The following is a 26,514-nucleotide window of genomic DNA, read 5'->3' as shown; positions in this document are numbered from 1 at the left end:
GTTCCCAATTCGGGCCAAATCTAAATCGAATATGGCCCATTTCGCACACCCCTACTGCTCACTGTTGATTCTGATTCATGTTTTGCCATGGCGTTTGGGTCACGATACTTCAAGGTTCTTGCCTTAACATGTTGCTCTTATTCAGTGAGTTGTGGATTGTGTTGAATTAAAAATATACCTTGATTCCCGATCTTTTTAAAATCACATGGGATTGTACCCCCTTATGATGTTTTAAGAAATCAAAGGTTTAGAGGCCATGTGATCTACTTGTCAGGGTGAGGGGTGGGTACGCTTTTGACACTGGTCCTGTTACTAGTTGTCATTTATCTCTTATGTTACTGGAAGCAAGTCATTTCCCTCTCTGTGCTCATTTGCCGTGTATCTTTGTCCATCCTATCCAGACTTTCTGCTCTTTTTTCTGATAATGTGCTTGTGCAGCCCCTAGAATACTATGGTCCTGCTCTCAATTGGAACCTTTAAGTGCTTCCATAATATAGCTAATAATCCTGATGTCAGAATTATTTACTTTTTCCTTTTCATACCCTGTTGTAAGATTCCCATTATCCAGACGTTGTCACTATTAATAAACACCCTATTTAAAAATATCCATAATATATTAAAAGAATTAGTAATGTACGCTGTATTCTAAAGAAAGGCCTCAGCTTGAGACCTTTCTTGACTTCTGGGTCAAAGAAGAACAAAATAAAGTATTAACAAAAGCACGGTTGACTGCCAAAGAAAAAGGAGTTCCTGTAAGGACTGAAACAATTAATCTCCTCTATACTGAACTCCCAGAGGGAGTGTGTTGTGTTTCCTCTCGTTCTTTATCAAAGTCCCCTAAATAAGCAGGAATGGGCTGTGTCTGCACAGCCTCTGCACACCTTTTCCACTTACTAATTAGGGCCTGCTTCACAGTAAGAGACTATTCACTGCCTGGCTCTGAAAAGGGATGCCAATGAAACTAAGCACAAACATGAAGCTCCTTGAAGTTGCCCTTCTCTTCGCATTCAGCACCTATGTTACAATTGGTAAGAGTGCATTGTTCTCTGTTTCTCTTTTGACTTTGTTAGCAGATCTGTAGCAGACACAGTTATCATTTCAGTGGGCTTTTGATAGTGAAGGTTTCATTTGACTGTGATACTGCAGTTCAGTACTTCATTCCCATACATGTAGGCAGAAGAAATGTACATTTGGAAGAGGTACTACCTCTGTTTTGTTTTGAGTTATATGACCTCCGTAAAAAGAATATTTTTGGCAATGTACGTTTTCTCTGGTAGATCTGAGAGGAATTAAAAGCACTGACTAAGGAAAAAACTGCTTATTAGGAGGGTGTTTTGTTTTATTTTCCTCTTCTGAAAACTGTCTTTTGTACAAGAAACTTCTAACAAGATTTGAAATGTCTGTTGGTTCTGAAAATTTAGTTTAATACACTGGGTAAATACAACAGGTCAAATGTACCCTGATATAACCCCCTTATTCACCAGAATTACATTGGTGGTGTACTGGCTGAGTGTGCTTTTCAAAAGCCAGTGTATATTTACTGGGCAGAACTAGTGACTGTGTTCAACAAGTTTTAGAAGATTAAAAACTGTTAGTTTATGTTCTAATGGTCACTGATCTTCTGTTTCTAGTGCTCTTCTGCTTGAAATATTTTTCATTCAGAATAAATTAGTTTGTGATAATAAGATGAAAGAAACTGCAACTAAAGTCTCACCAGCTTTATTGAGAGTTAAAGTTGAAGCTGAAGATTTTATTTCTCATTTTCTGGAAAACTGTACCTAAAGCTTTTACAGATGTCATTAGAATAGATTAAAAGATTTTCAGTAACTGGCAACTAACCAGTAAATAGAAAATCTATTTCTACTGGATTAAGTAATTACAAGTCCTGAGCTAAAAACTTTTACTTGAGTTATGCTTTAAAAATCCAAGCAAAAAACCCCAAAAATGTATTGTGGAGTGAGCTGCACTATTGCTTGTGGTCGTCACCGTTAAAGAAAGCAGTGAAGTAGATTAACAGTGATGTTTCTGTCATAAATTATCTAATTTGTGAACTATGCCATGCCAGTATGTATTCTGAAAATGTATGTATTCTCTGTTGGCTGGTGTCAGAAAAAGCAGCCTTTCCATCACTATTAAATGTTTAGTAAATTACTTATCTTTGGGAAAACCTGGTGGAGTGCATTCTGTTTGTAACAGGTTATTCCAAACCAACATGCAAAGGTGAAGGGCAATGCATAGGAGGTTGGTCAGTTTTGTGAAGTCCCTGGCATACAGGCTTTCTAAACTCTTCTGAATGGAGATGATAGGACATAGCTGGAGCAGGGCAGAAGTCATTGCAATGAATTAGTAAGAATCAAAATAAGAGACACTTGCTTTCAGCTAGGGCTGTGCAAAATTTTACCACCCGTTTTGTTTTGATGCTGTTTTGATGCATTTCAAGGTCAAAAAAGCAAAATCAAAACAGAACAGCTATGGTTAAAACAGCCTTGAAACAAAATGAGGCAAGTCGAAACGTTTCACCATTTTGACGCTGTTTCGACGTTTTGCCCATAGGCTATAATGGGGAAGGTTGAAACCGCCTATAACTTTGTCACTTCTGGCCAGATGTGGATGAAACTTGCAGAAATGGTAGCACTTCTGAGGGCATGAAGCATGTCAAGTTTCAGGAAGATAGGTGCAGGGGGTTCGAGGAACTTGCACCCCAAAATCTAGAAGTAAAATTTGTGTTGTGTGTATGTGTTAAGCCACAGTGGGGTGAAAACAGCAGGCAAGCTAGCCCCTCCTGAGGCCACAAAGCCTGCCAAGTTTCAAGAAGAACGGTGCAGGGGTTTGGGGGAAACTGCACCTCAAACTGCAGACAAGCAAAACTCATGACATGGGTGACACTGTGTGTGTTAAGGTGCAACAGAGTGAAAGCTGCAGGGATGATAGCCCCTGCTGCGGTCATGAAGCCTCCCAGCTGTCAAAGAGGTAGATGCAGGGGTTCTGGGTTCTGGGCCCCTGCACGTCTAGCTGCTGACAGGCAAAACTTGTGACATGGGTGCTTGCGCAACTGTGTCTGTCTTTGGGCACGGGGGGAAGGAATTACTGCAGGCCTGGCTGCTAGTCACTGCTGCAGTCACGAAGCCTGCCAGCTGTTAAGGAGATTGGTGCAGGGGGATTCTGGGGCCCTGCACCCCTAGCTGCTGACAGGCAAAATTCATGACATGGGTGCTTGTGCAATGGCTGCCTCTCATCAGGCAGCAGGACTGAAGATCACCCATCACTTGCCACCAACACCTGGGGGTAATAATTGACCACAGTATGAACATGAGCCGGCACGGCAATGCTGTAGCCAGCAGGGCCAATAATAAATATTGGTGGGATTTTCTAATTGACTTTCACTGGGAGCTGAATGCCTACCTTCCTCAGGTACTGTTGAAAACCCTCCATTATGTCTGGTTTAAGCATGTTTTGTCATCCTGTTTTCCAACTGCACTATCATGCTTCAGGGTGTGCTGCTATTTCTAACGTTCAGGAGAAAGACAGCAAGAAGCAAACATGCCCAGTGCTTGTTTTTGCGTCACTCATATATGCGCTGTGGACTTTCTGCCTTTCCTTATCATTCTAATAGAATTGCGCCTTTTGCCAGGATTGGGAGAGCACTGTTATTTAAACATATCTAATCTTTTTGAAGAACACATTCAGGTTCTATTAACATCTTAAGTTTTCACAGGGTGATAATTTATTTAAAGAATGTTAGTGTAGGTAAAACATTAGTATTAAGTCCATTAAAAACCTTGAGTATATTAAGGAGTAGTCCATGCTTCTCATGACCTTTTTCCCTCTATCATTTTTATCAGAATATGAATAAGCCAAAACAGTCGTATTTGGGCACAACAGACTTAGCTAGTGAGGCAAGCCTGATTACCATGCTAAAATCTTTAGGTGCCTGTATACAAGCCAGGATGCTGCTCTGACGCGCTGTAATTATAGCATGTTGGAGGAGACTTGATTAGTTGTGTATGCTGTAGTGCGGTAATTAGCGCGAACTTTAGATAAAGCACCTCCACTGCCTTTTAGAAGCGCAGGGATGCTGATACATTAGATGTTCGGCGCACTTTAATTACAGTGGCTCTTGGAGCTGCTCTAATTAAAGCGCCCTACCTCCACTTTCGGAGCTCGTGTACAAAGGCTCTTTGGTTTTAGTTAATCTAGAAGAAACAGTGGCAGTAAGTTCAGCATCTTCTACCCTTGTGGCCAAAAGATTTTACTTATTTTGTCCCTGTTCTGAGGTGTACATTTTTTGCCTCATAATTACTAGAAATAATCAGAGCTCAGCATTTCCATTATTGTGTGATTCTGAACTTTGTGGCAAGTTCTAAGCTGGCCCCTTGTCCTGATATGGATTCTAGGCTTTTCTTTTTAAAAAATAGAAAATTGAAGCCTGTAAGGCCATGAAAATAACTTTCTAAATGTTAAACTATACAGTGATATCTGCCTGAGTCTTGGACAGCCTGAAATCATGTCTCATAGAAGTGAATTACCCCTGTTCATTTCAACGTAGAGAGAGAGTAGCTTCATGTCATTAAATCATTTCATTGGGTATGTCTACACGAAATGTTTTACTGCAAAGTAGTGTAGTTTACTGCACAGTGAGCATGAACGGCTATAGGTGTACCCGCTTACTCCACCGTAAACTTTACTACTCATGAAGGCAGCCAACGCAAGTGGCAGCCAATGCAAGTAACAAATTTAATTTATCCATGAGTACTTGCAGCACAGTAATGCTCATGTAGACGCCAACCAGGAGCAGATTTTCTCATGGTCAGCCCCGCTACTAGGGGGCCAGCCTGAACTCAGAAGCCCAAGGGGGGTGTGGGGGAAGGAATGGGACTTTTGGCCTCTGCTGTTCCTGCACAGGCCTTGGGCTACCTGTGCAAGCCTGTCTGCACCCTGACACCGCTGCCTGGCACCATAGTGCTTCTTGGCTGCCAGGACCATACCATCCAGCCCTGCAGGCTGCTGAAGGCTACTGCCACTGCCAGCTCCCAGGCCCAGTTGCAGCTAGCTCCTGGGTGCCAGGGCCAGCACCAGCTGCCTGCAGCCAGCCCCCAGCAGCCTTCCTGGAGCCTGCAGGTGCTGCAGGGCATTGCCTCACTGCATGGCTCCCAGTCCTGCACCATATCCCTGCACTAGGTGCAGGCAGCTGCCCAAGCCTGGCAGCACAGGAACAGCTGTGCAGAGGCCCTGAGAGCTAGTGTTGGGGCCCTAATGGGATCATCACTGATGCCATTTGCCACCACCTGGGGCCCCAACTGGTTGCAGGAAGAGACAGGCAAACTCATGGCACTGTGGGGTGAGGGAGAGGTGCAGCAGCAGTTTGTGCAGGGCAGACACTTGAACACCCACATCCATGAGGACTGTCAGGCTGGATGTGGAAGTGCAGGTACAACTGGTCAGCATGGCAGTGCCGCATAAAGGTCAAGGCCTGTGGGCACAGTGGGTCACCATCACCGACCACAACTGTCAGTTGCAGAGTACCTGCAAGTCCATGCCCTTTATGCAGCTGCTAACTGAGATCCTTGTAACCTGACATCCAAGCCACAGCCATGCTGTGTACAGCAGCATAGGAGGCCTGCCCAAGCTCCCACTCTAGCCTGGTGGTGATGTGTCACTGGGGGAGGGTCCCTTGGGGTCCTACTGAGCTGCCTGCCCCAGCCTCCACCAGCAGGTTGGGGAGTCTGAACCAGTGCCTGCCCCACAGATCTGCAGCTTCATCTCCAGCCACGAGGTGCAGCCAGCCATGTTACCACTGGCCACCAGCAGTGCCAACACCTCCCTGGGGGGCCCCAGGCTGGATGCCTGCATGCCATGCCCCACCACCCAAGGAAACTGCTGGGAGCCACATGCTGTTCTCACCAGTCAGGACAGACTGAAGCCACTGGACATGCCAGCCCTGCCCACATGGTAAGACCCACACTGCGGGGGCCATCCCTGCCCCCAGCTCCAGCCCTGACCCCTGCTGCCCCTCACTGCCCCCCCTTCCAACCATGTTCCCCTGGCTCCTGGGCTCCCCCTCCACAGCACACAGGGAGGTGGGAGACACAAAACTTTATTGAGCAGCCTGTGCCCCCACAGGTAAGTGGACACACGTCTCTCACATGCCAAGAAACATGTCAGTGCCAGCACAAAGTCCTCCTTGGCTGCATGGGACAGGGATGTGTAGTGCAGCCACAGATAGCCCTCCAGGTGGCATCAGAGATTACAGGGAAGCCCAGGTTTGTCCCCAATACAGTTGAGGCTCAGGGTCCCATAGCAGGTGTGCAAGTGTTCCCAGAGCACCATGGCAATTAGTAGCAGCAAGGCATAGTGGGTTGGGCACCCCTCAATCCATGCAAACAAATCCTCATGCTGTGCCCAGGACATGCACAGCAGAGTCACACTCAGGGTGCAGCACCAGTGCCTCCCCAGAGAGGGCCCCTGTGGGGAGGGGGAGGGTGTGGGTAGCTCCTTATTCCAGTCATCTGGGAGCCCCACGCCTCCTGAGCCCAAGTGCCATGGGCTAGGTGGCAGGACAGGAGACAGGATGGCCTTCAGGAGGAAAAGGGGAGGGGGCAGCAGGGTTTGGAGCTATGGCGGCAGGTGCTGCCAAGAGCCAGGACTTTCCCAGTCTGGGAACGGGGTGGGGGAGGCAGGCTGCCTGTGGCCAGCACCTGAAGCCCCAGGGGAGTGAGTTGAAATGGGGGGCTTGGCTGGTGGCTTCCTGGCCAAGTTCCCATAGTCCCTGGGCACCCGTGTATGCCTGACCCCTGATCTGAGGCTGAGCACCACACAGCCCCTGGTACAGAGTATCTTATCTCAGAAATGTTGCGAACTTTCACAAACAGCTTCTTTCTCATGACTCTGTAAGCTCTGAAGCTGCAAGCAAGGGAGAGGCTACTGTTGGCAGCTAGGTGGTGGCTTTAGGGTCACCGCCTCCAATAGCTGGGGTCCTGGGGATGCATCAGCTCTACAGGAGGAGAACCTCCTGGGCCAGATGTTGATGGCCACAGAAGGCTGGCAGGTGGATGCATGGATATGGCAGGTAGAGGATGTTGCCTGGCAGGAAAGGTGGTGGGTGGAGGATGTGCCTGTGTGGACATGTGGGACCAGATAAGACTGGACAGGACCAGATCAGGAGTTCAGGGTGCAGGTCCTGGAGCATGTAGACACCCTTGGGGAGCAAGGAATGGTCAATCAAGGCAGTGCAGCCCATGGAGGAGGTGCTGGACACCATCCTGACCCTGGCAGTCACTTTTGCACTGCCTGCTGCTCTGCTCCTGACCCTAGCCCCACCTGTCCCCTGGCAGCTGCCTGCTTCCCAGCAGCAGGCCCCCTCATGGGCCTGGGAAAAGGTCCAATGCCACCTCCACCAGCCAGGAGTCCACGCCCCCTGCCACTGAGCTCCCTCCGCATGGACCCAGCCCCACTGTGTGCCCTGGCTCCAGTGCACACAGTGCAGAGCAGAAGCTGCCTGTAGTGGGCTCAGGACCACACACCAGCCCTGCTGGCTCTAGACACCATCTGCCAGAGTGGGAGCCACCCACACCAGGGGAGAAGTGCCTGCCATCACCCCTGGGTGAGTCCCCTACACACTGGACTCACTGTAATACATGCACCTGTCGGGGAATGGCCAGAGATTGAGGTGCCAGCTGCCTGTCCCTGGACTCCACCCCATGGCCACCCACCCCAGGAAGGCACAAAAACATGACACATTGTAAATAGTTTCCATGGGGAAGAGGGTGGTTTATTGTTGTTGGATGGGGTGCATAGTGGAGGGGCTCTGCTGTTGGGGATGGAGGGGAGATGGGCTCTGGTGCTGGGGAGGGGCAGTGGGGTGGGGTCCTTGGGCAACTGTCCAGTCAGGCTACAGCAGAGAGTGCAGGAGGAGGTGGTCAGCCAGCACCTCTGAAACCCAATGCCCTGGTCCCCTGGTGGCAGGTGTGTGGTGTACCTGGGGCCTCAGTGAGGGTGTTCCACCACTGTTGCTGCCACCACAGCTGGTGCTCCTGCTGTCAGGCATCATCCACCTGCTGTGCCTTGCAGATGGTATGCAAAATGCAGGCTGTAATGATGACCCAGGACACACTGTCCTCGGTGAATTCTAGGTGGGCTATGAGGGTACACCAGCATCCCTTGCGGTGGCCAAAGACATGCTGCAGCAGGATGTGGGTCCAGCCCAGGCACCACGTAAAGTAGGGTAGGTCACAGTGGGATGGGCTGATGATGGGAATGTAGGTACAATCCAGAGCCCCGATGCACTGATGGAACCCCCGGGCACAGAACCCCCACCACCACCACCAGGAAGTCATGCACATGGAGCAGTGTGGCCCAGCATATCCTGGAGGGCACAGCACACCTCCAAGATGGCTTCCCCAGTGGTCACATTGCCCACACCAAAGAGGTGGCCCATGTAGCAGAGGCTGGCAGGCATGGCCAGCTTCAGTAGGGCAATGGCCAGCAGGGTTTCTGTAGAGAGGGCAGCCTGATGTTGGTGTCCTGCTGCTTCAGGTGTGCACAGAGATGCTTTCAGAGGTCCTGGAAGCTAGTCCGGGTTATCCTGAATGCTTCCAGCCACTGCTTGTTGTCCTAGGTGTGCTATAGACAATGGGTAGCCACTAGTCCTGCCTGGCCTGGTGGGCCCGGAAGTGGTGGAGTGGGAGGGCCAGAAGAGTAAGGGTGGCCCTTGCAGTGGCATCCTGGAGTGCGTCAGCCTCCCTGTTGGGGTCTGGCCAGCAGGATGGGGTCTAAGTGGCAGCTGCATGGTGGCGGCAGCCCTAGGACGACATGGTGAAGCCAGTCATGGGAGAGCCAGCAGGTCCCAGATGGCTGTGGATCAGCTGGTGTGGTGGCCAGCAGGAGCCCAGGACACTAGGCATCACTACTGGGGCAGGGACTGGAGCAGCCATGGCATAGGGAGGCAGAGACTGTGGTACAAGAGCTACCACAGTGTGCATGCTGCTCCTGGCCAGAACGACAGCTGGCCAGGGAGCAGAGGTATCTTTTAAAGAGTCTCCTCTGCAGACAGCTGTGGGTGGAGCCTCCAGCTCCCTCTGGTGGTGGCAGAGGCCCATTGCAGGGCCCCAGGAAATAGGACCAGTTTGCTGCTGAGAGCAGCAAATCTGCTGCCATGTCTTTCCATGTGTTGATGTCTGCCTCAGAGTGTTTAATTGTGAGTAGTTTATTTACAAGTAAACTGGTCCCGCATCAAATGCATGTGTACACACACTTACTGTGATTTAACTCCAATACCTAATAAAGATCATGTAAATGTTAACATTGTTGACTCATTCACAGCTGGCCATTGAAGCCCAAATATTCATCAGTTATTGTTGAGAGACGCACTGGGGAAACTGGTTGCTAGGCAGGTTCACAGTAGAAAGAAACTAGAAAGCCAAGGGTTCCTACCACCAACATTTTAAGTCACTTCAGATTCAAGTGGAAAAAGGGAAGGAAGGCTTAATAAAAGTAGGTTGCCAAGGAATTCCCCGAGTTCTACAGAAGACTGGGCTTCTCGCTGCAGTATTTAGCTTCAGTTTGCCATACAGAAAATATGCCTTGAAAACTATATAACTTCAGTGTACCTGAAGTGCCTGTTATAGTCATGTAACTTTAGGTTCTCTTTTTGTCACTGGTATTCTTTTCAACTGCAGGTTGGTAGAGTATATTACCTATATTTGCTAGGGTATGAAGGCCAAAAAAATACATATGCCAAACTGCTGGATTCCTTCTGAAAATAGTGCAATTGTTTCCAATGTGTATTGTAAGGAAGGGCAGTATTAAAAATATTTGCAAAATAACCTATTACAGGGGACCTGCTGCTAATAATAACAGGAACACAACATGCAAATTCCCTAACCATCCCTTTTCATAAACATCCTGGCTTACTGACGCAGTAGCACCTGCTGTGTTATATCATAGGAATTAGATATAAAAGGCGCCTGACATGCTAAGGCCCCCTTTCCAGCCTGCTAGAGCAGGACTCCCTGCTCTCAATACCTTTTCCAATGCTTTGTCCAATATAGATTTTAAATGTCTCATATGGAAAAAGATTCCATGACTTTCCTTTGCAAACTATTTCACATGCTAATGTATCTCAGGTTTAGGGCATTTATAGGCTATTCTATTAAACTTTACTATTGCAAAATTGCATTCTGTTGTTCATGGTGACCCCCTCTGATAGCACTCTGTTCAGTGCCTCTTCTTTTTCATTGTTTTCACCTTAGAATGCTGTCATTTCAGAAATTATTATTCTGGAATTACTGACTTTCCCCTATTGTTGATTAGTCATTTATGGAAGGAAATTTCCAAGGGAGAGATTGTTCAGAAGGAATTGTGTAGAAATGGAATTGCTGGTTTAGAAATCCTTGTTGTCATTGCATTTGGGAATGGACAAATGCTAATAGCACAAAAAAGCACTAAACATATTTAAAGCTCTTTGCAAACATGGTCAATCCTCATTTCTTGAGTTTTTTTGGCAGCTGCCTTTAACCTCAGGGAACAAATCTGAAATGGGGCTGGATTGAGGCCAGAGCCTGGATTCATTTCATTTTTCCAAATTTGGTGTCAATATACCCATAATCCCATTTTAGCAGGAGGCATAGTTATCTCCCAGGGGCCTCTGTTAGTGATGTTCTTCTGGAGACCTGTCTGATTTATTCAACGAAAGATGGCAATTATTGCAGCCATTTTGCATCTCCTCTGTTCCTCCATTGCCCCTTGCCTGCATCTTATTCTAGGCCAGAGATTCTCAACCAGGATGCCACACAGGTTCTTTGAAGGTGCTATGATGTATCAGTAGATAAGTAGGCTCAGGTTTGTCTGTACCTGGCAGATTCTCCATCCCTATTGCCCAGGCCCTCTCCAAGGAGATAAGCATTGCCATATCTAAATCAACAAGAGTTTTGAAGGGGTGCCTCAGATTCAGTGAGGAGCACCTCAAGTCCAAAAATGTTCCAGACTAGGGTTGCCAACTCTGAATCTATTCCGGAAGATTTTTATCACATAATATAATGACTTTAATGACTGATCTATTGTACTCTAACATTTATTCACTGCAGAGCCACCATTTTGTCTTCAGTGGAAATAAGAAGCATCATATGGATCATATTTTCACATTTTAAGCATATTGTAATAAATAAAAAATACTGCAAAATCTCAAGTTGTAATGTGAACCTTATTTTTTAAAAGTGAGATCTGGTTAGGGGTACTTTGCTTGTAAATACACATTTTAATGTTTGTGGGTCTGTGTGCATGTGTGTATTAACTGAAAAATACAGAAAAATAAATAACATTCTAATACCATTATAAAATGATGGATACAACAAAAAATCATTAATTAAACTTAAAATCAACTGTTATTGTACTTCCCTTATAGAAGCTACATCTCCTATAGTGGAGTACTTTTGCTCACAGTTTTTTCTTCTTAAATCTGTACTTCAGCTGGCTTCTTGCTGCTCTCAGAAACTTGGGGGACTTTTGACAAATTCATAATAGTCAGCACATGACATACTGTAGTTCAGTTGCATAGTGACTACTGTATAAATTGGATTCAACATTTAATGACCTATCATTTATCTCCCAGATGACTTTCAGCAGTCTTCTGGAGATTTATACTTAAGTCCTAGAGACCCCAGGGAATCCTGGAAGGTTGGCAACCTAGACAGTGATGTCACCTTATCTGTTTCAGCCATCAGTCCAACTCTGCAACATCAAAGCATGGGAGAAAATTATTGTTTTATAATCTAAGCCCTGCTGTACCCTATGGCTGCTGCTGAATCAAAGTAACAAGGATAAATAGTGAAATAGGTAGTCAACTTGCAGCAAAATCCAATAGCCAAATGCCCTAACCTCTAGACCAGGGGTGGGCAAGATGGCAGAGTTTGCTGGCAGCTGGACTCCATTTCCCAGCAGCCCCTGTCCTTGTTACTGCAGCTGGTTTCCATGGAGATCCCAGGAGCAGTGCTGCCATGACAGTGCAGGACCAGGGTTTCCATAGAGACCAGCCCCAGGAGCAGTGGCAGGAAGCGTGGCTGAGAGAGGAGCTGCTCCAGGGCCAGGGCTGGGATCTTGCAGTGGTAAAAGCAGCTCCCTGCCCAGCTGTGTGCCCTGCCAGTGCTGCTGGGGCTGGTCTCCATGGAAACCGTGGCCCCGTGCAGTCACAGATATACTGCCTCTGTGGTCTCCATGGAAACCTGGATGTGGGCAGGGGTTCCTGGGAAATGGAGCCTGCCACAGGCCAGATCCAGCCTGCAGGCTGGACTTTGTCCACCCCTGCTCTAGACTATTGGATTAAAAGATGGGAGCACCCTCCTCTTCCCCTCTTTGATCTAACATCCACTATTCATAGGTTTTTGCAGGGCTACCATTAAAGGACTCACTTTCAGAGACCCTAGCAAACATCCAAGTTTGAGCTAATTGCTTGGGCAGCTAAACCTGCCTTGAGTCTCTGGATGACACCCTCTGCCCGAACTACTGTACTTATTTGAATATAAGACGAGGGGCTTTTTAGGGCTATGCAAAATTTCACTGGCTGTTTTGATTTGATACTGTTTTGACTCATTTCAAGCTCAAAACAGTGAAATCAAATTGAAACAAAGGGCTTCAAAACAAGTCTCAAAACAAAACGAGGCTAGTTGAAATGTTTTGAAAGTTTCCAAATATTTTAAGTTTCGAAGCAGCCAGCAACAAAGTGGTGGGAGACAGGGGACAACTAGGGCTGCGTTCCCAGCAGCATCCAGGAGCACAACCCTGGCTTTCCCTGTTTCCTGCCACTGGGTGGTGGGAAGCCAATCACAATGCAGGGGAAGGGAATTCAGTCCAGGCTCAGTTCCCCTCCCAAGTGCTGTGATTGGGCTGGGGAAAGGAACTGAGCCCTATTGCTCAGCTCCCCTCGCCCTACGATTGGCCTGGGGATGGGAAGTCAGCCCAGCTGGGTTAAATTCATTTCCCCAGCCCGATCATGGAGCTGGGGTTGGGAACTCAATCGTCAGGCAAAAAGTCAGGTGAAACTCAATCATGAGGCCAATCATCAGGCAAAATGTCAAAAAAGTGTTTAAACAGCCTCACCGTTTCGACGAAGTGAAATGGAACAGCTGTTTCGACTCAAAATGAAATTCTAGACCAAACACTGTTCCATCGAAACCTCAAAACTGAAGTCAAAATGGAACAGTGCCATTTCACACAGCCCTAGTTTTTTCCCTCCATTTAGCAGGAGGGAAAACAATCTCTTTTTTGATATGAGTACAGACCAGGAAAGCAGCTGCTGTGGCTCCTGATAGGGCCTGGGGGGCTCATGTGGCAAGTAGGGGGTTCATGGGAGAGTGTGAGGAAGGGATACATGGTGTGAGGGGAGCATGGGGAAAAAGTGGCGGGGGGTTGCAGGGAAAGGGATACATGGAGCAAGGGGAACATGGAGAAAGGGTTCAGGGGAAGGGACACACAGAATGAGGGAAACAGTGCAGTGGAGAATGTGGTGGAAAGGGTGTATGGTATAGGTGGAATATTGGGAAAACATATGCAGTGCAGAAGGGAGTATGAGGGAAAGAGCAGCAGGGAGATTGCAGGTTCTCCTTCAATCCATCAGGGCTCCCAGCCCCTACCAACTCAGGGCTCCAATCTGGCTCGGGACCCTCCTGGTCCCCCCATACTCCCATACTGTGGCCCTCATCCTCTTCCCTACACTGGGCCTCATCCCCTCCCCTACACTGGGCCTCACAAATTCCCTTATCTCCTTACCTGAGGAGTCTTGCATCTAGCTCCCTTGGCTTAGGGTCCCACTCCTCTGGAGCCTTGCCCCCCAGCCCCACTGGATGGCCTATGCACCAGAGAAGAAATGGATTTAAGTTGATTATTCTCTGGGTCTTACAGGACCTCATACAAATTGACTAACAAATACTCTGGAGGTAAATTAAATTAAGCTAACTATAATATAGATTCTTGTATGAACTGATCTAAGGGGCTTGTTCCATAAACCCACAAGCAACTGATTTATGTCATGGCTCTAAGGAGCCTGGAGGGATTAATTTGAACTGAGGCACTCTTCCATTTGAATGAACCAGTGAAGTCCTGCTGGCAGCCAACCAGTCTATGCAACATCAAGGTTCAGGCAAGTATTGTCTGTTGGGGTATGGTAAGGGTGCAATGCAAGGGGCGGAGGAGCCCCATAAAGAAAACCACCCAGGTGAGCGAGTAAGATTGTCACTGTCCTGTATCAAACTCCCAGTAATTAAATAGAGACATCAAGACATGGCAGGTGAGAGAAGAACATCAGAAGCTGCATAGTGACAGGATTATCCAGTTCTTCCCCATGGTTCACTCCAATAAAGTGTCGGGCAAGCGGGTACCATAGCCCTACAGCACTTGCACTGCCCCAAACTGAAGTCATGCAGCTACATATGTGCTATTTAGGTGCATAAAATCAAATTGGATTCAGTTCTTTATGTCTCAAAGGTATGTCCTAGTTCTAAGGACTAAGAGGAGAAAGCTGGTATCTTAAGAGTATCTGGGTGAAGATAATGCTAGAAAAGAATAGATGTGATGTTATGGTCAGTGCCTACTCATTAATGATGTGGAGCATGGTACTAAATGTACACTTAGCAAATTTGCAGTTGACACCAAGTTGGGTGGAGTTGCAGACATTCTGGAAGGTAGGGCTAAGATCTAGAATGACATAAATCAGAGGTTGGCAGCTGTTTAGACTATGGGCTGGAGTGACCCAGTTTGGTTAGAGGTAGGTGGAGAGGTGGGCACTAGAACTTTGTTGACACCACCACTTTTCCACAAAGCGACACAGAGTAACCTCCCACAGCCAGTGTTTCTTCCTAGAGTGGCGGGGGAGAGAGATTGCTGCTGGAGTCCCCTGCCACTGTATGCCACAAAACTCTATGTCAATGAGTTGGATCAAATGGCTCATGAGTGAGATCTAGCTTGTAGCCTGTAGGTTGCCAAGTCTTGACTTAGAGAAACTGGAGAAATGGTCTGAAATCAATCAGATGAAATTCAGTAAGGACAAATGCAAAGCTGGTATAGAATAAATGCATGCATAAGTACAGTCTAGAGAATGACTGGTGAGGCTGCCAAAGAATTTGGTGGTTAGAATGGACTGTAAGCTGAATATGAGCCAACAGTGTGCAATTGTTGTATAAAAAAGCCAACAGCATACTGTATTGGATTAACAAGAGTGTCACTTAAAAATCATGGGAAGTGATTCAACAATTCTACATAGCAATGGACAGAACTCGTCTGGAGTTCTGTGCCAATTTTTGGACACCACACTTCAAGAAAGATGTTGTTATATTAGAAAGAATTCAATTGAGAGCAACAAAAATGGTAAGAGGCATGGAAAACCCTACCTATGAGAAAAAGATGAAACAACTACAATGGTTTAGTTTGGAAAAGAGAAGATTAAGGGGGCATTTGATAAGAGTCTTCAATTACCTGAAAGGAACTACTAAAGGAGATGGAGATAGATAGTTCCCTGTGTCTATCTGGACTGGACTAGAGACATAAAAATGAAATTCAGCAGAGACAAAGGTAAGGTGCTACACCTAGAGAAAAAAAAACGCATGCATAAATCCAGAATGGTGGGGACTGAATAACGCATTTGGCAGTAGACAGAAAAGGAGCAGTGTGATTTATAGTGATACACAAAACAGAAAAATGCAAGTTTGTTCACATTAGTAGAAGCATTGTATGAAAGAAATAGTGGGTAATAGTATTACTCCACTCAGAGACGGATAGGCCTCAGCTGAATTGCTGTGTCTGATTTGTGGCATTATATTTTAAAGGGACAGAAAGAAACTGACCACAGGTGATGATGAGCTAAGACAAGTGGCGAAGATGATAAAGCAGTTGGAATAAGAGCCATTTAAGGAAAGGAACATAAAAAATTAGATACAGTTTAATTTTCAGACAAAGATATTAAAGTGGAACATGATAGCAGTTTTCTGATATTTAAAACGCTGTCATAAATGGATGGAGAAAAATGTTTCTCCTATGCCACAGAGGGCAGCACATGAGGCAAGGGTTTTAAAGTACACAAAAGTAGATTTAAATTAAATTTCAAGGGAAAAACTAATGGTGAGAATAGTAAGACAGTGGAACAATTGCATTAGGGACGTCCTGGAATCTCTTTCACATGAGATTTTCAAGAAGAGTCTGAAGAAGCATCTGGCTTTGTTTTTTAAGAACAACATATCCTTCAGGACACTGGACCAGATGACCCTTTAGATTTTTTTCGGTACTATAATTTTGTGAATCTAAGATGAGTTACAGATACCAGGTGTTTTCCATGTGTACTCTCTGTACTGTTCATGTGAAAATAGCTGAAGTGATAGCATATTAATTTGCTAATGTCTCATTCAGACATGTGACCGCCAGGCTGGAAGGGGCGGGGGTGAACCCCCTTAGGAATAGTGGCTTGAGGTGAGAGGGTGCCGCTATTCACCCTGGGACTCCGTTGGTCCGGAGTAGGCGTTGGATCATCAGGTTCCCGCCCTGGTTCTCGCCCGCCACAACTTGCTGTTAGGTTCAGTAGGACGGCTCCTGGTTACTCGACAGCCCGGGGTCCCCGGCAGTCACATTGCGGGGCTCCGCCACCCCTTTCACCCCGGCCTCACGCCTCCTCGGGTATCCTTGTACTCGGTGCCCCGGCTCCTGATCCCCATGGCTGGTCGCCTCACCGGCCCCGCCGACCCTTATCTTCAGGCATCCCGGGCCCAGGACTCCAGGACCGGGTCCCAGCCAAAGCTGGCTTCCTCCCCGGGCCCCTGCCCAGACCTTCCCGGTGATACTCCTCACCGGGTTCCTCGTCTAAGGTGAGCAACCTAACCGGCTAACACCAAGCCCTCTGCCTGGACCTTCCCGGTGATACTCCTCACCGGGTTCCTGGCCGCTAGTGTCCGGCACCGGTCTAGGCCCTACCGTGCCTCGTCGGTGCCCTCCCAGGCCCACGCCCTGACCCCAGACCTGCAAGTCCCGCAAGCTGGGGGTTCACAGTCCCAGAACTCTCCGTCGCTGGAACCCTCGTCCTCCGGGCCGGTCCACCGCTCCCCGCTCGTGGTACTGGGTCCGGCTGCCACAGATGTCCTTCCCTCTGCCTGGGCGGGTGGCCACTCCCCGCCGGGGTCCGCACTCCCGCCTGGTGTGGAGTTGTCTGCCTGCTCCCCTCCGGGCTCCTCCGCCTCCGCGGCAGAGTCCTCCCTCCGGGCCCCGCCCCCGTTCTTCCTCGGCGGCCGCTTTTATTGCCGGCTTCCGGCCGCCGGCACTGGCACTGGCTTCCGGCGTAAACAAGTGGCGAATGTCCCGCTCGGGCTCCGCCGCTGCCGCGGGTAAGCTCCGCTCCGTCTCCCCGGGACAAGACATTTTAATATTGACATGTTCTGCACCATTTAGCCCTTGTGGTTTTATCCTAGACACTGGAAAAAATGAGAAGGGATTCAATTCAGTATGGATTTAAATCAATTATGGAACCAATTTATGTTTCCACAGGAGTTTCCTTCACGGTGTTTGGCTGATTTTGATACTCCAAACACACGTTTCCACAAAAGTGGCAAGAGCATAGTGGCAAAGCTGGGTGTGGCTGGAGTGAGTGTAAAACAGACACAGGATATGCTAAAAATACATCACAGGAGTCATTGCAATGAAAACTTCCTGCATTATACAGTTAGACAGTTGAACTTTCTCACCAAGTCCTAGCAACAATTTCAGGATTTTATTGAATGCAGTGCATGATACATGATAACTAACAGCTCATCCATACTCACTTTCCTTAACTTTTCTTTTTTCCACAAAGTGTAATAATTCTTCATATACAAAAAATGTATGGTAACAAATTTAAAAACACCTTGGACTATGTAATTATCACTGTGCTGTGCATCTTGCCCACTTCATAGTTCAAGGCAATAGCAGGAATAGAATAAAGATCTTCCTGCTCCAAAATCACAGTCTCTTTCTACCCCTCATTATTGAAAAATTCCCATAAAATGTTGGTAATATGTAGCCCAGGACAAACAGTGAGCAGTTCTGATCCATCAGGTAAAGTACAATGGGACAAAAATACACCAGCAGTTCATTACAGTAATTAATTCATTTCTTGTCATTCTCTTAATGTTTTTTTAGGGTAACATTTTCAAAAGCTCTTCAGTGATTTAGCAGCTTATATCTCAGTAACCTTCCCTAAATTATTATGCCACTTTTGAAGATATTACTCTAAATATTAAACATTGAGTTACTATTTGAAGACATTGTGTAGCAGTTGCATCCAAAACAAGAGATATATGCAGGATGCAGCTTTATACTTTAATACACATTGTGCCAATAGGGTCTGTGGGTCAATATAGCAGTTCTCGATTAACTGCTTAACAGTATTAAACTGATTAAGTATTAAACTGCATATTACACAAAAGCAGTTAAAGAAATTCTGCTCGTGTGTGTGCATTGGTCTATCATCTGTCATAGTAATGCCAAAGTACTGCATCTGTGAATATTTTATTTGTAATGCCTTTTTAGGATCTCTTAAGATTACCATTTTATGTCTCTAAAAATATGGTTCAGAACAAAACCTGGCAATTAAAGTCTCATCATAAGTAGCAATTAAGCACAGTTCAAAGGACTAGACAGCTACTGGAGGGAGTGAATTAAGAGGTGACCGTTACTCCACTGAAATTGTGAGGGAAGGGACTTTTTCATTTTGTTTTTTCCCTTATTTCCCTGCATGGTTGCAGTGGGGACTTAAATCTTTGTCTATGTATAGGCTGCACCTGTTTAACTAAAAGACTGCTTTAAAATGGATTTAGTTTAACTTGCACCAGTCGTGTAGAGAAACAACTCTCTCTCTTTACCCTTAAACACTGTGCATGAGGAAAGGGGAGGAGATTGATCATTTTATAACTTAAATGCTACGGGTCTCTCTAGAGAAGTCAGCTGTGAGTGCAGCTCTTGGACAGAATGTGGAGTGCTGAATGCAGCAATATGTTAATATTTTATTTCTGGAGTGCAAGCAATGTGCTAAGCATCCTGCAATATGCTTAAATAAGTGCTAGCCAGCACTACTGAGCCTAGTGTAACAAAGGATCAAAAAACCCAAAATGTGTGGTGGAAAAGCCTGAGGCTGAGGCAAGTTAGTAGGGTTGCCTTTTTGGTTTGGGTGCGTGGGACAGTACTGAAGAAACGATGAAGGTGGTGATTCACAAAAGGTTGTCAAATACATCCAGTTCATAACCTGCACAGGTAGAAAAAGAAATGTGTTTTATCTAGTCTTGGGAAGTTATTCTAACAATAATTTTGAACAGAAGCTTGCTGTTTTTTTCTAAGTTGACCATGTTCCTTGCTATCCAATTCAGTTTAGGGGAATTCTTAAGTAACCTGATATACCATAAGGTTTTTTTTACTATTACTCTGTAAAATGTTATGTGGGAGCTGTAGGCTGTGCTTTTCATTTATGAACAGCTTTCATGAATTGCTTGCCTGGCTGCATGGAATAGCTACTGCTCAGTCCCATAGTCTGTAACTTAGGTGTTCTGGGAAGAGGAGGAAGAAGAAGAAGTTTCACATTCAGAGTTTCCTTTTCCTGTTCCTCCCTGTTCCCCTGTAAAAAAATATTGTATCAAGTTCTACTCCTTCCTCCCCTTCCTTCCTCTGCTCAATCGAGGCTAGGTAGAGACTGAGGTGAAATAGATCTAAGCTACAAGTTTTTTTGTAAGTGGCATAGTTTAGATCAGTAGCAAACAGACCACACATTCATCTTTTGGGGGTGTGGAGGGGCTGGGAATCTTAGACCAGGTTCTGCCCTTTTTAAACCAGTCTGTGGGCACATCTACATATGTGCTTTAATGTGCATTAGCCTATTTTAATGCACACTAAAAAATCACTAAAAAAATCTATGGGCACCTATATACGTGATGGACTTTGGCTCCATTGCATGCTAATTAGCACATTCTGGAGCAGACTTGATTAACTCAGTCTGCTGAGAGTCTGCTGGAGTGTGCTAATTAGCACACTTCAGTAGCCTCCGTGTCATGTATATTCAGTGTCCTCACATTTCGAAATGGTGGCAGGAGTGCTTTAACTAAAGCTCTTTAAATGAGTTTTAGTTAAAGTGCCCCTTCTGCCATTTTGAAGTGAAGGACATTGAATACATGTGACATTGAAGGCACTTTAATTAGAGTGGCTCTGAGAACCGCTTTACTGAAAACAATTTCATGTTGCTGCAGTTTTTGTTTTCCTGTGTGCAACAGCAGTAAGTTGCTTGCCTCTTTTTCATAAAGGGCAAATATTCAGCATCACCCCTCTGCTTACCCTTCCCAAGTGGAGAAACACCGTCATTAGGGTTTACAGTAACTTTAGTGCTTCTAAACTCATTAGCATTTTTGCTAATGGCTATTATCTACATTAAACTGTATTGCAACTTAGAAAAAGAGGACCTAAAAAAAATACAAAAAAATACAAACAAAATGTAGGCTGGACTCGATCTTCCAAGATCCCTTCCAGCCCTAATGTCTATGAAAACATCCCTCCCTCTCACCCCCTCTTCACCCCAGAGCATGTATACAGACATCTCATGCTATTTATTTGATGAGAATTAAAATAAGTTAAAGCTCATTAAGCATCTCTTAAAACTGTTTAGTTAATGTGCATTAAGACAGGCTAATGCACATTTTTCTAGTGCCTTACAGTGGAGACATTAGATTTAATGCACATTCATTAAAGCATGTTAATACATGTATAGACATGTCCCAGGGTGTGTGCACCAAACTTCTGTTCTGTTATGGTTATAGACCTGTTTCTGATCACTTATACCAGTAAAAGTATAATGTCTGTACCTGGCCCTAGTTGTCAAAGTCCATGGCCTCAGCCCTATGTGACTGTTTCAGATTTCCTTGCAGGTTCAACACCAGTCCACTCACCACCACCAATGACTTTTTGTCCTTTTCTGCCTCACAGGCTTGCATTTTTCCTCCCTTCTAGCTAGTGATCTTTTTTCCTTTTTTTTCTCAGATGTTTGTTCACCCTTAATATCAGGGAGCTCCCTAGGTCTGTCTAATCATAGTAAGACCTCACCTGGCTCTGGCCTGCAAGCATTTCCCTGGTTTCCATTTGCAGGCAGTGGTGACAGAGTCCCCGTTCTACTGTTCAAGTGGGTCTCTGTTCTTTATTGCTGGTGGAAGCTGGTCTGCAGCTCAGAAATGTAGGCCCTACATATCTTAGCTGCTCAAACCGAGAACGTAGTCAGGAATACAGGTGACAATGTATACTGTACAGAATAACCACAGTAAGGGTTGAAGGGGCATTGTGCAGCTCTGCTGAAAAGACCACTTAGCAACTTACAGCTGCAGTGCCAGCAATTCCTGTGTATGCTAGCATGAAGTGGTGGTGATTGGTCACATGTCGGATGCATTTTTGGTGGCACTACATTTCTTGGCCTAAGCAGATGAGGCTGGAAATGCTTTTGCATCATTGCAAGAACTATAGAATATTATATGTGAAGTGTGTTATATGTGTAACACTTGTTTGCAAAACTTGCTGAAGAAAAAAAACTGGAGAGGAGGGTTGTTCTTTACTTTTGTTTTTAGCTTTTGAAATTAGGAATGACTGTATTTAGTGTTGCCAGTGTTCAAAGTCTTATCACATCTTACAACCTTTGTTGTTTTTCTTAAAACTCCAGCTCTTGCCTTGAAGCAAATACCGAAGAAACCCTTCTTTCATTAAAAAAAAAAAGTTTCTTATCTTTCTGCTTGACAAACAAATACTTGAACATATGAACTTAGTATTTTAAAAGTGCCAAAAGGGAAATTATCTCCACCAAATTGTTTTTAATGATTTATATCCTAATTTCATGATTTTTTAATGATTCCATTTGGCAGCACTCACCACATGTATGGTTAAAAGAAACACCAATAAAGATAAGTTTAATCCTTTCAGAAGAAAAAAAAAAGGTCTTGCAGATTTGTAACAGAAATCCTTCTCTCCAGAGTTTCATAGGATCATAGAAAACAGAGCTGGAAAGGACTTCATTTAGTCCCACCTGCTGCTCAAGGCAGGATTATCTCTGTCTAAACCTTCCTAAACAAGTATTTGTCTAACTTGCTCTTCAAAACTTCCAAGGATGGAGATTCTACAACCTGTCTAGGTAGCCTCCTCCGATGTTCAATACTTAAACACTCTCATAGTTAAAAAAATCTTCCCAATATCTTCCCTTTCTTAAAGGTGGCCACTATATTTACCCTCTTCCAGTCATCTACCTGACCTCTACAAGTTCTCAAAGAAAATAGCCAGTGGCTCTGAAGTTACCTCAACCAATTCCTTGAGTACTGTAGGATGCAACCCATCTGCTTATGCTAACTTGAAAACATCCTTGAAAACGTTTCTGCACTACCTATTAAGCATTTTAATAATATGTACAGTATGCTACTTAACCAAGCAGCACTTAATTTCAGCATTCTCCCACAATGTAGATAACTTACAAATAGCTCCTGATTAGCTGCATCAGTATTATTTATTTCAATATTCTAGATATAGTTTTGATAATGAGTTGTAATTAATTGTATGTTTCACAGAACCTAATATAATGAGCTAGTGTAGACTATCTGTTAGTAGAAACCTTTCATTTATTTGGTGGTCATGCTGTGAGTAAATCCATGATCTGTCAGCACTGTCTGATTTTTCGAAACAGAGCATAATGATTTGAGTCTTAATGGAGTGCTTCTCAAGATGCTCCAAAACATCACTGGGAAGACTCTAACTGAACTAGTAGTTTTGTATACGAAGAGCTTCACAGAAGGGATTGGGTAGGGAACAGAAATGGGGATGTTGCCCTCTTTGTGAAAGAACAGTACACTTCCCTACAGGCCAATGTTGGCCCCAAAGAAGAACAGCTTAAAACCCTCTGGGTAAAGCTCCACGGGAGGCGTGGTAAGAGAGACCTGACTGTAGGTGTATAATAGAGGTTGCCTAAGCGAGGGGAGGAACTTGATTTAGCATTCGCCCATGAACTAATGGAAGTCGTGCGTGCACGGGACATAGTTGTCATGGATGACTTCAACTACCTAGCCATCCCCCGGGAGGAGTACTCAGCCAGCTCAGATCAATCATGATCCTTACTGACCAGCACCGAAGAGCTTTTTTTGACTCAGGAGGTGCACAGGCCAATTAGAGGCAATGTAGCTCTTGACCTGGTCCTGGCCAAAGGGGATGACCTGGTGACCAACTTAAACATAGAGGGCAGCCTAGATAATAGCGACCATGAAATCATTATGTTCACACTTTGTCACAAGGCTGACAAAACAGATACTAAGCTCGAAGTCATAGACTTCAAAAATGCAAATTTTAATAAGCTTAGGTCACTAGTAGAGAATGCCGTGAGAGACAACCAAAGACAACAGATAAAAGGAACATGAGAAGAATGGTCATTCCTTAAGGGTACAATCTTTAAGGCTCAAAGAAAATCCATTCCCATATGGAGAAAAAGTAGCAGAAGGGTCAAAAAAACCCCTCTTGGTTAAGCTGGGAAGTTGCAGCCCTCCAACAGAAAAAGAAAGAGGTGTACAGACAATGGAAGCTTCGGACAAACTCTAAGGAAGACTACTTGAAAATGGCCTGCACTTGTAGAAAACAGATTAGGCAAGCTAAGGCAAAAACAGAACTAAAACTAGCTACAAGAATCAAGGACAACAAGAAGTCCTTCTTTAGCTACAAAGGGAGTAAAGGGAAAACTAATGGGAGTATGGGGCCACTGCTCAATGCCTCAGGATACCTGGTCACTACCACTCAGGAAAAAACAGAACTCCTAAATGACTACTTTGCCTCGGTCTTTCACAAGACCAAGGGGAACAACGTACCAGGTAGGGCACAGAATGAGCAGAGCGGGATTGACACCATTTCCACCATTGCCATAGAATGGGTATATGATCAGTTAAAGAAATTAGATGTATATAAATCAGCAGGACTGAATGAATTCTACCCAAGAGTGCTGCAAGAGTTGGCCCAAGTAATTGCAGAGCTCCTGGCAAAGGTCTTTCAAAAATCATGGGCCTCTGGAGAAATCCCAGAGGACTAGAAGAGGGCCAAAGTTGTGCCCATCTTCAAGAAGGGGAAGCATGAAGACCCAGAAAACTACAGGCCATTTAGCTTAACTTCTATTCCAGAGAAAATCCTAGAAACATTCATCAAAGCAGCTATATGTGACAAACTTGCAGAAGGCATGATACTGAATGACAGCCAGCATGGCTTCATCAGGGCAGGTCTTGTCTGACCCCCGTAATTTCTTTCTATGATCAGGTGACTCCTCACCTGGACAAAAGTGGTTGACATCATATACCTCAACTTCCAGAAATCCTTTAACCTGGTATCCCACGAGGTACTGATCAGAAAACTGGAAGATATAGGCTCAACTGCGGGACCGTCAAGTGGGTGTGAAACTGGTTGCAGGGTAGGACATAGAGAGTTCAGATGAATGGATTGGTGTTATCCTGGTGAGATGCGGGCAGTGGCATACCCCAGGGGTTGGTACTTGGCCCAGTGCTGTTCAATATCTTCATCAATGACCTGGATGATGGGGTGAAAAGCCCATTGGCCAAGTTCACAGATGACACCAAGATATGGAGTTGTGTGAACACACCTGCAGATAGGCTGCAGATATAAGCAGACCTAAACAGGCTGGCATATTGGGCAGAACGGAACCAGATGAGGTTCAAAGTAGAGAAATGCCAAGTGCTGCATCTGGGAAGGAAACCCCCCAGCACACCTACAGGCTGGGCATCGCTAACCTGACCAGCACTACAAATGAAAGGGATCTGGGGGTATCAATAGACTCCAGCATGAATATGAGCTGGCAGTGCGACAAAATAGCCGCTAGGGCCAATAAAACTCAATCAATGCATCTCCAGTAAATCCAAAGAAGTGTTTCTCCCAATTTACTTAACATTGGTCTTGCTGCAGGTGAAGTAGTGTGTCCAGTTCTGGGCACTGCACTTCAACAAAGACATGCTAAAGCTTGAGAGGGTCCAGAGAAGGGCCACCCATATGATCAGGGACTTGCATGGCAAGCCATATCAGGAGAGGCTGAGGGATCTTGGACTTTTCAGCCTAAAGAAAAGAAGGCTGAGAGGGGACCTGGTTGCAGATTACCACTATATCAGAGGCATACATCAGGGGCTTGGTGAATAACTGTTTACTAGGGCACCCTGGGGAAACACTAGAAACAATGGCCACAAACTCCTGGAAGATAGCTTCAGGCTGAACATTAGGAAAAACTTCTTTACAACTAGGGTGTCCAGACTATGGAACAAGCTCCCCACAGAGGTGGTGCAATTATCTACCCTAGAGGTCTTCAAGAGAAGACTGGATGGTCACTTGGCCGGGGTCGTCTGACCCCAGATGTCTTTCCTGCTCATGCAGGGGGTTGGATCTGATGATCCTTCAGGGTCCCTTCTAGCCCTATGATTCTATGAGCAAAAACACTTTGCCTTGAAGAAAGGAGGCATTTCTTGACCTTGCTGATTACTAGACCTGAACTCCTCTTGGGACCCAATGACTCTTAATTACAATGAGAAACAAAAGTTACATGTGATAGAAAAAGCCTAGTTATGTATAGTGTATTGCCCACTACAGAAAAAAATCCCTGTAATGATTTTCACTTTTTGTCATTATCTTAGTTATCCTTAATATCTTACTATTTAAGTGATATTGAAAGCTCTTGTAAAGTGTGATCAATTTCTCTACTTCCTAATCAAATTCACTTAATGTTCGATGTTTGCAATAACTATACTTTATAGAGAGCAAATCCAGATAAAAAAGAAATTGAAGTAGCAAATTTCTATCACTGTTCCTCTGATCTAAATCACTTGCTATATGCACATTTACTTCCTACAAAGAGCTGTCCACAATTATTAGGATTATATATATGTTTATTCAATTGAGCCAGAAGTTTACTATAAGATTCTATGATTTGCACTGCCCTACATCATAGCTTCAAATGTGTAATAACTTCAGAGATGGATCTACAGAATTACACTGCACCTTATTTTCACTATTCTATGTCTTGGGCATGTCTACATATGCATTAATGTTTGTAGCTACGTTGGTCTAAGGACATAGGCAGGCAAGGTTTTTTGAGTAGATGTGATAACTTTTATTAGACCAACTGAGTAACTGGAAAAAAGTTCTTAGCAAGCTTTTGGGCACAATCACTATTGCTACTGTAAGTTTAGTACCTCTAATATGCATAGTAGTTTAAGTAGTTTAAGTTTAAGTTTAGTACCTCTAATAAGCATAGTAGTCAGCACTACTGTGCAGCAGCACTGATGCATAGACATTGTGTGATGCTTAATGTTTTGTAGACTAAATTCTAATGAGCATTAGCATAGGTTTTGCCATGATGCACTAGTGTGCAGTATAAGTGGTCTACTTTGCATTAAGCATCTCATGTAGACATGCCCCTCCTGTTCTTTTTTCCTACTCTGGTCTTTTTTTCCCCCTCCTTTCCAACAGCTATTT

General features: G+C 45.2%; 1 protein-coding gene across 3 annotated transcripts in view; it reads left to right on the top strand.

The window, feature by feature from the left end:
* The first annotated feature begins 882 nt into the window (after positions 1 to 882).
* EMCN (endomucin) overlaps positions 883 to 26,514 on the top strand; it is a 105,844-nt gene continuing 80,212 nt past the window's right edge. For all 3 annotated transcript variants that reach the window (XM_090031871.1, XM_090031870.1, XM_090031869.1), the window contains exon 1: positions 883 to 1,028. In XM_090031871.1, the coding sequence (XP_089887997.1) occupies positions 950 to 1,028 (79 nt within the window). In that variant the 5' untranslated portion in view covers positions 883 to 949. The remainder of the gene's footprint in view (positions 1,029 to 26,514) is intronic.

Source organism: Crocodylus siamensis, chromosome 2 (assembly GCF_052110815.1).
Source record: "Crocodylus siamensis isolate JL-2025a chromosome 2, ASM5211081v1, whole genome shotgun sequence".
Classification (NCBI taxonomy): Eukaryota; Metazoa; Chordata; order Crocodylia; family Crocodylidae; genus Crocodylus; species Crocodylus siamensis.
This window is presented reverse-complemented; position numbering and strand designations above follow the sequence as displayed.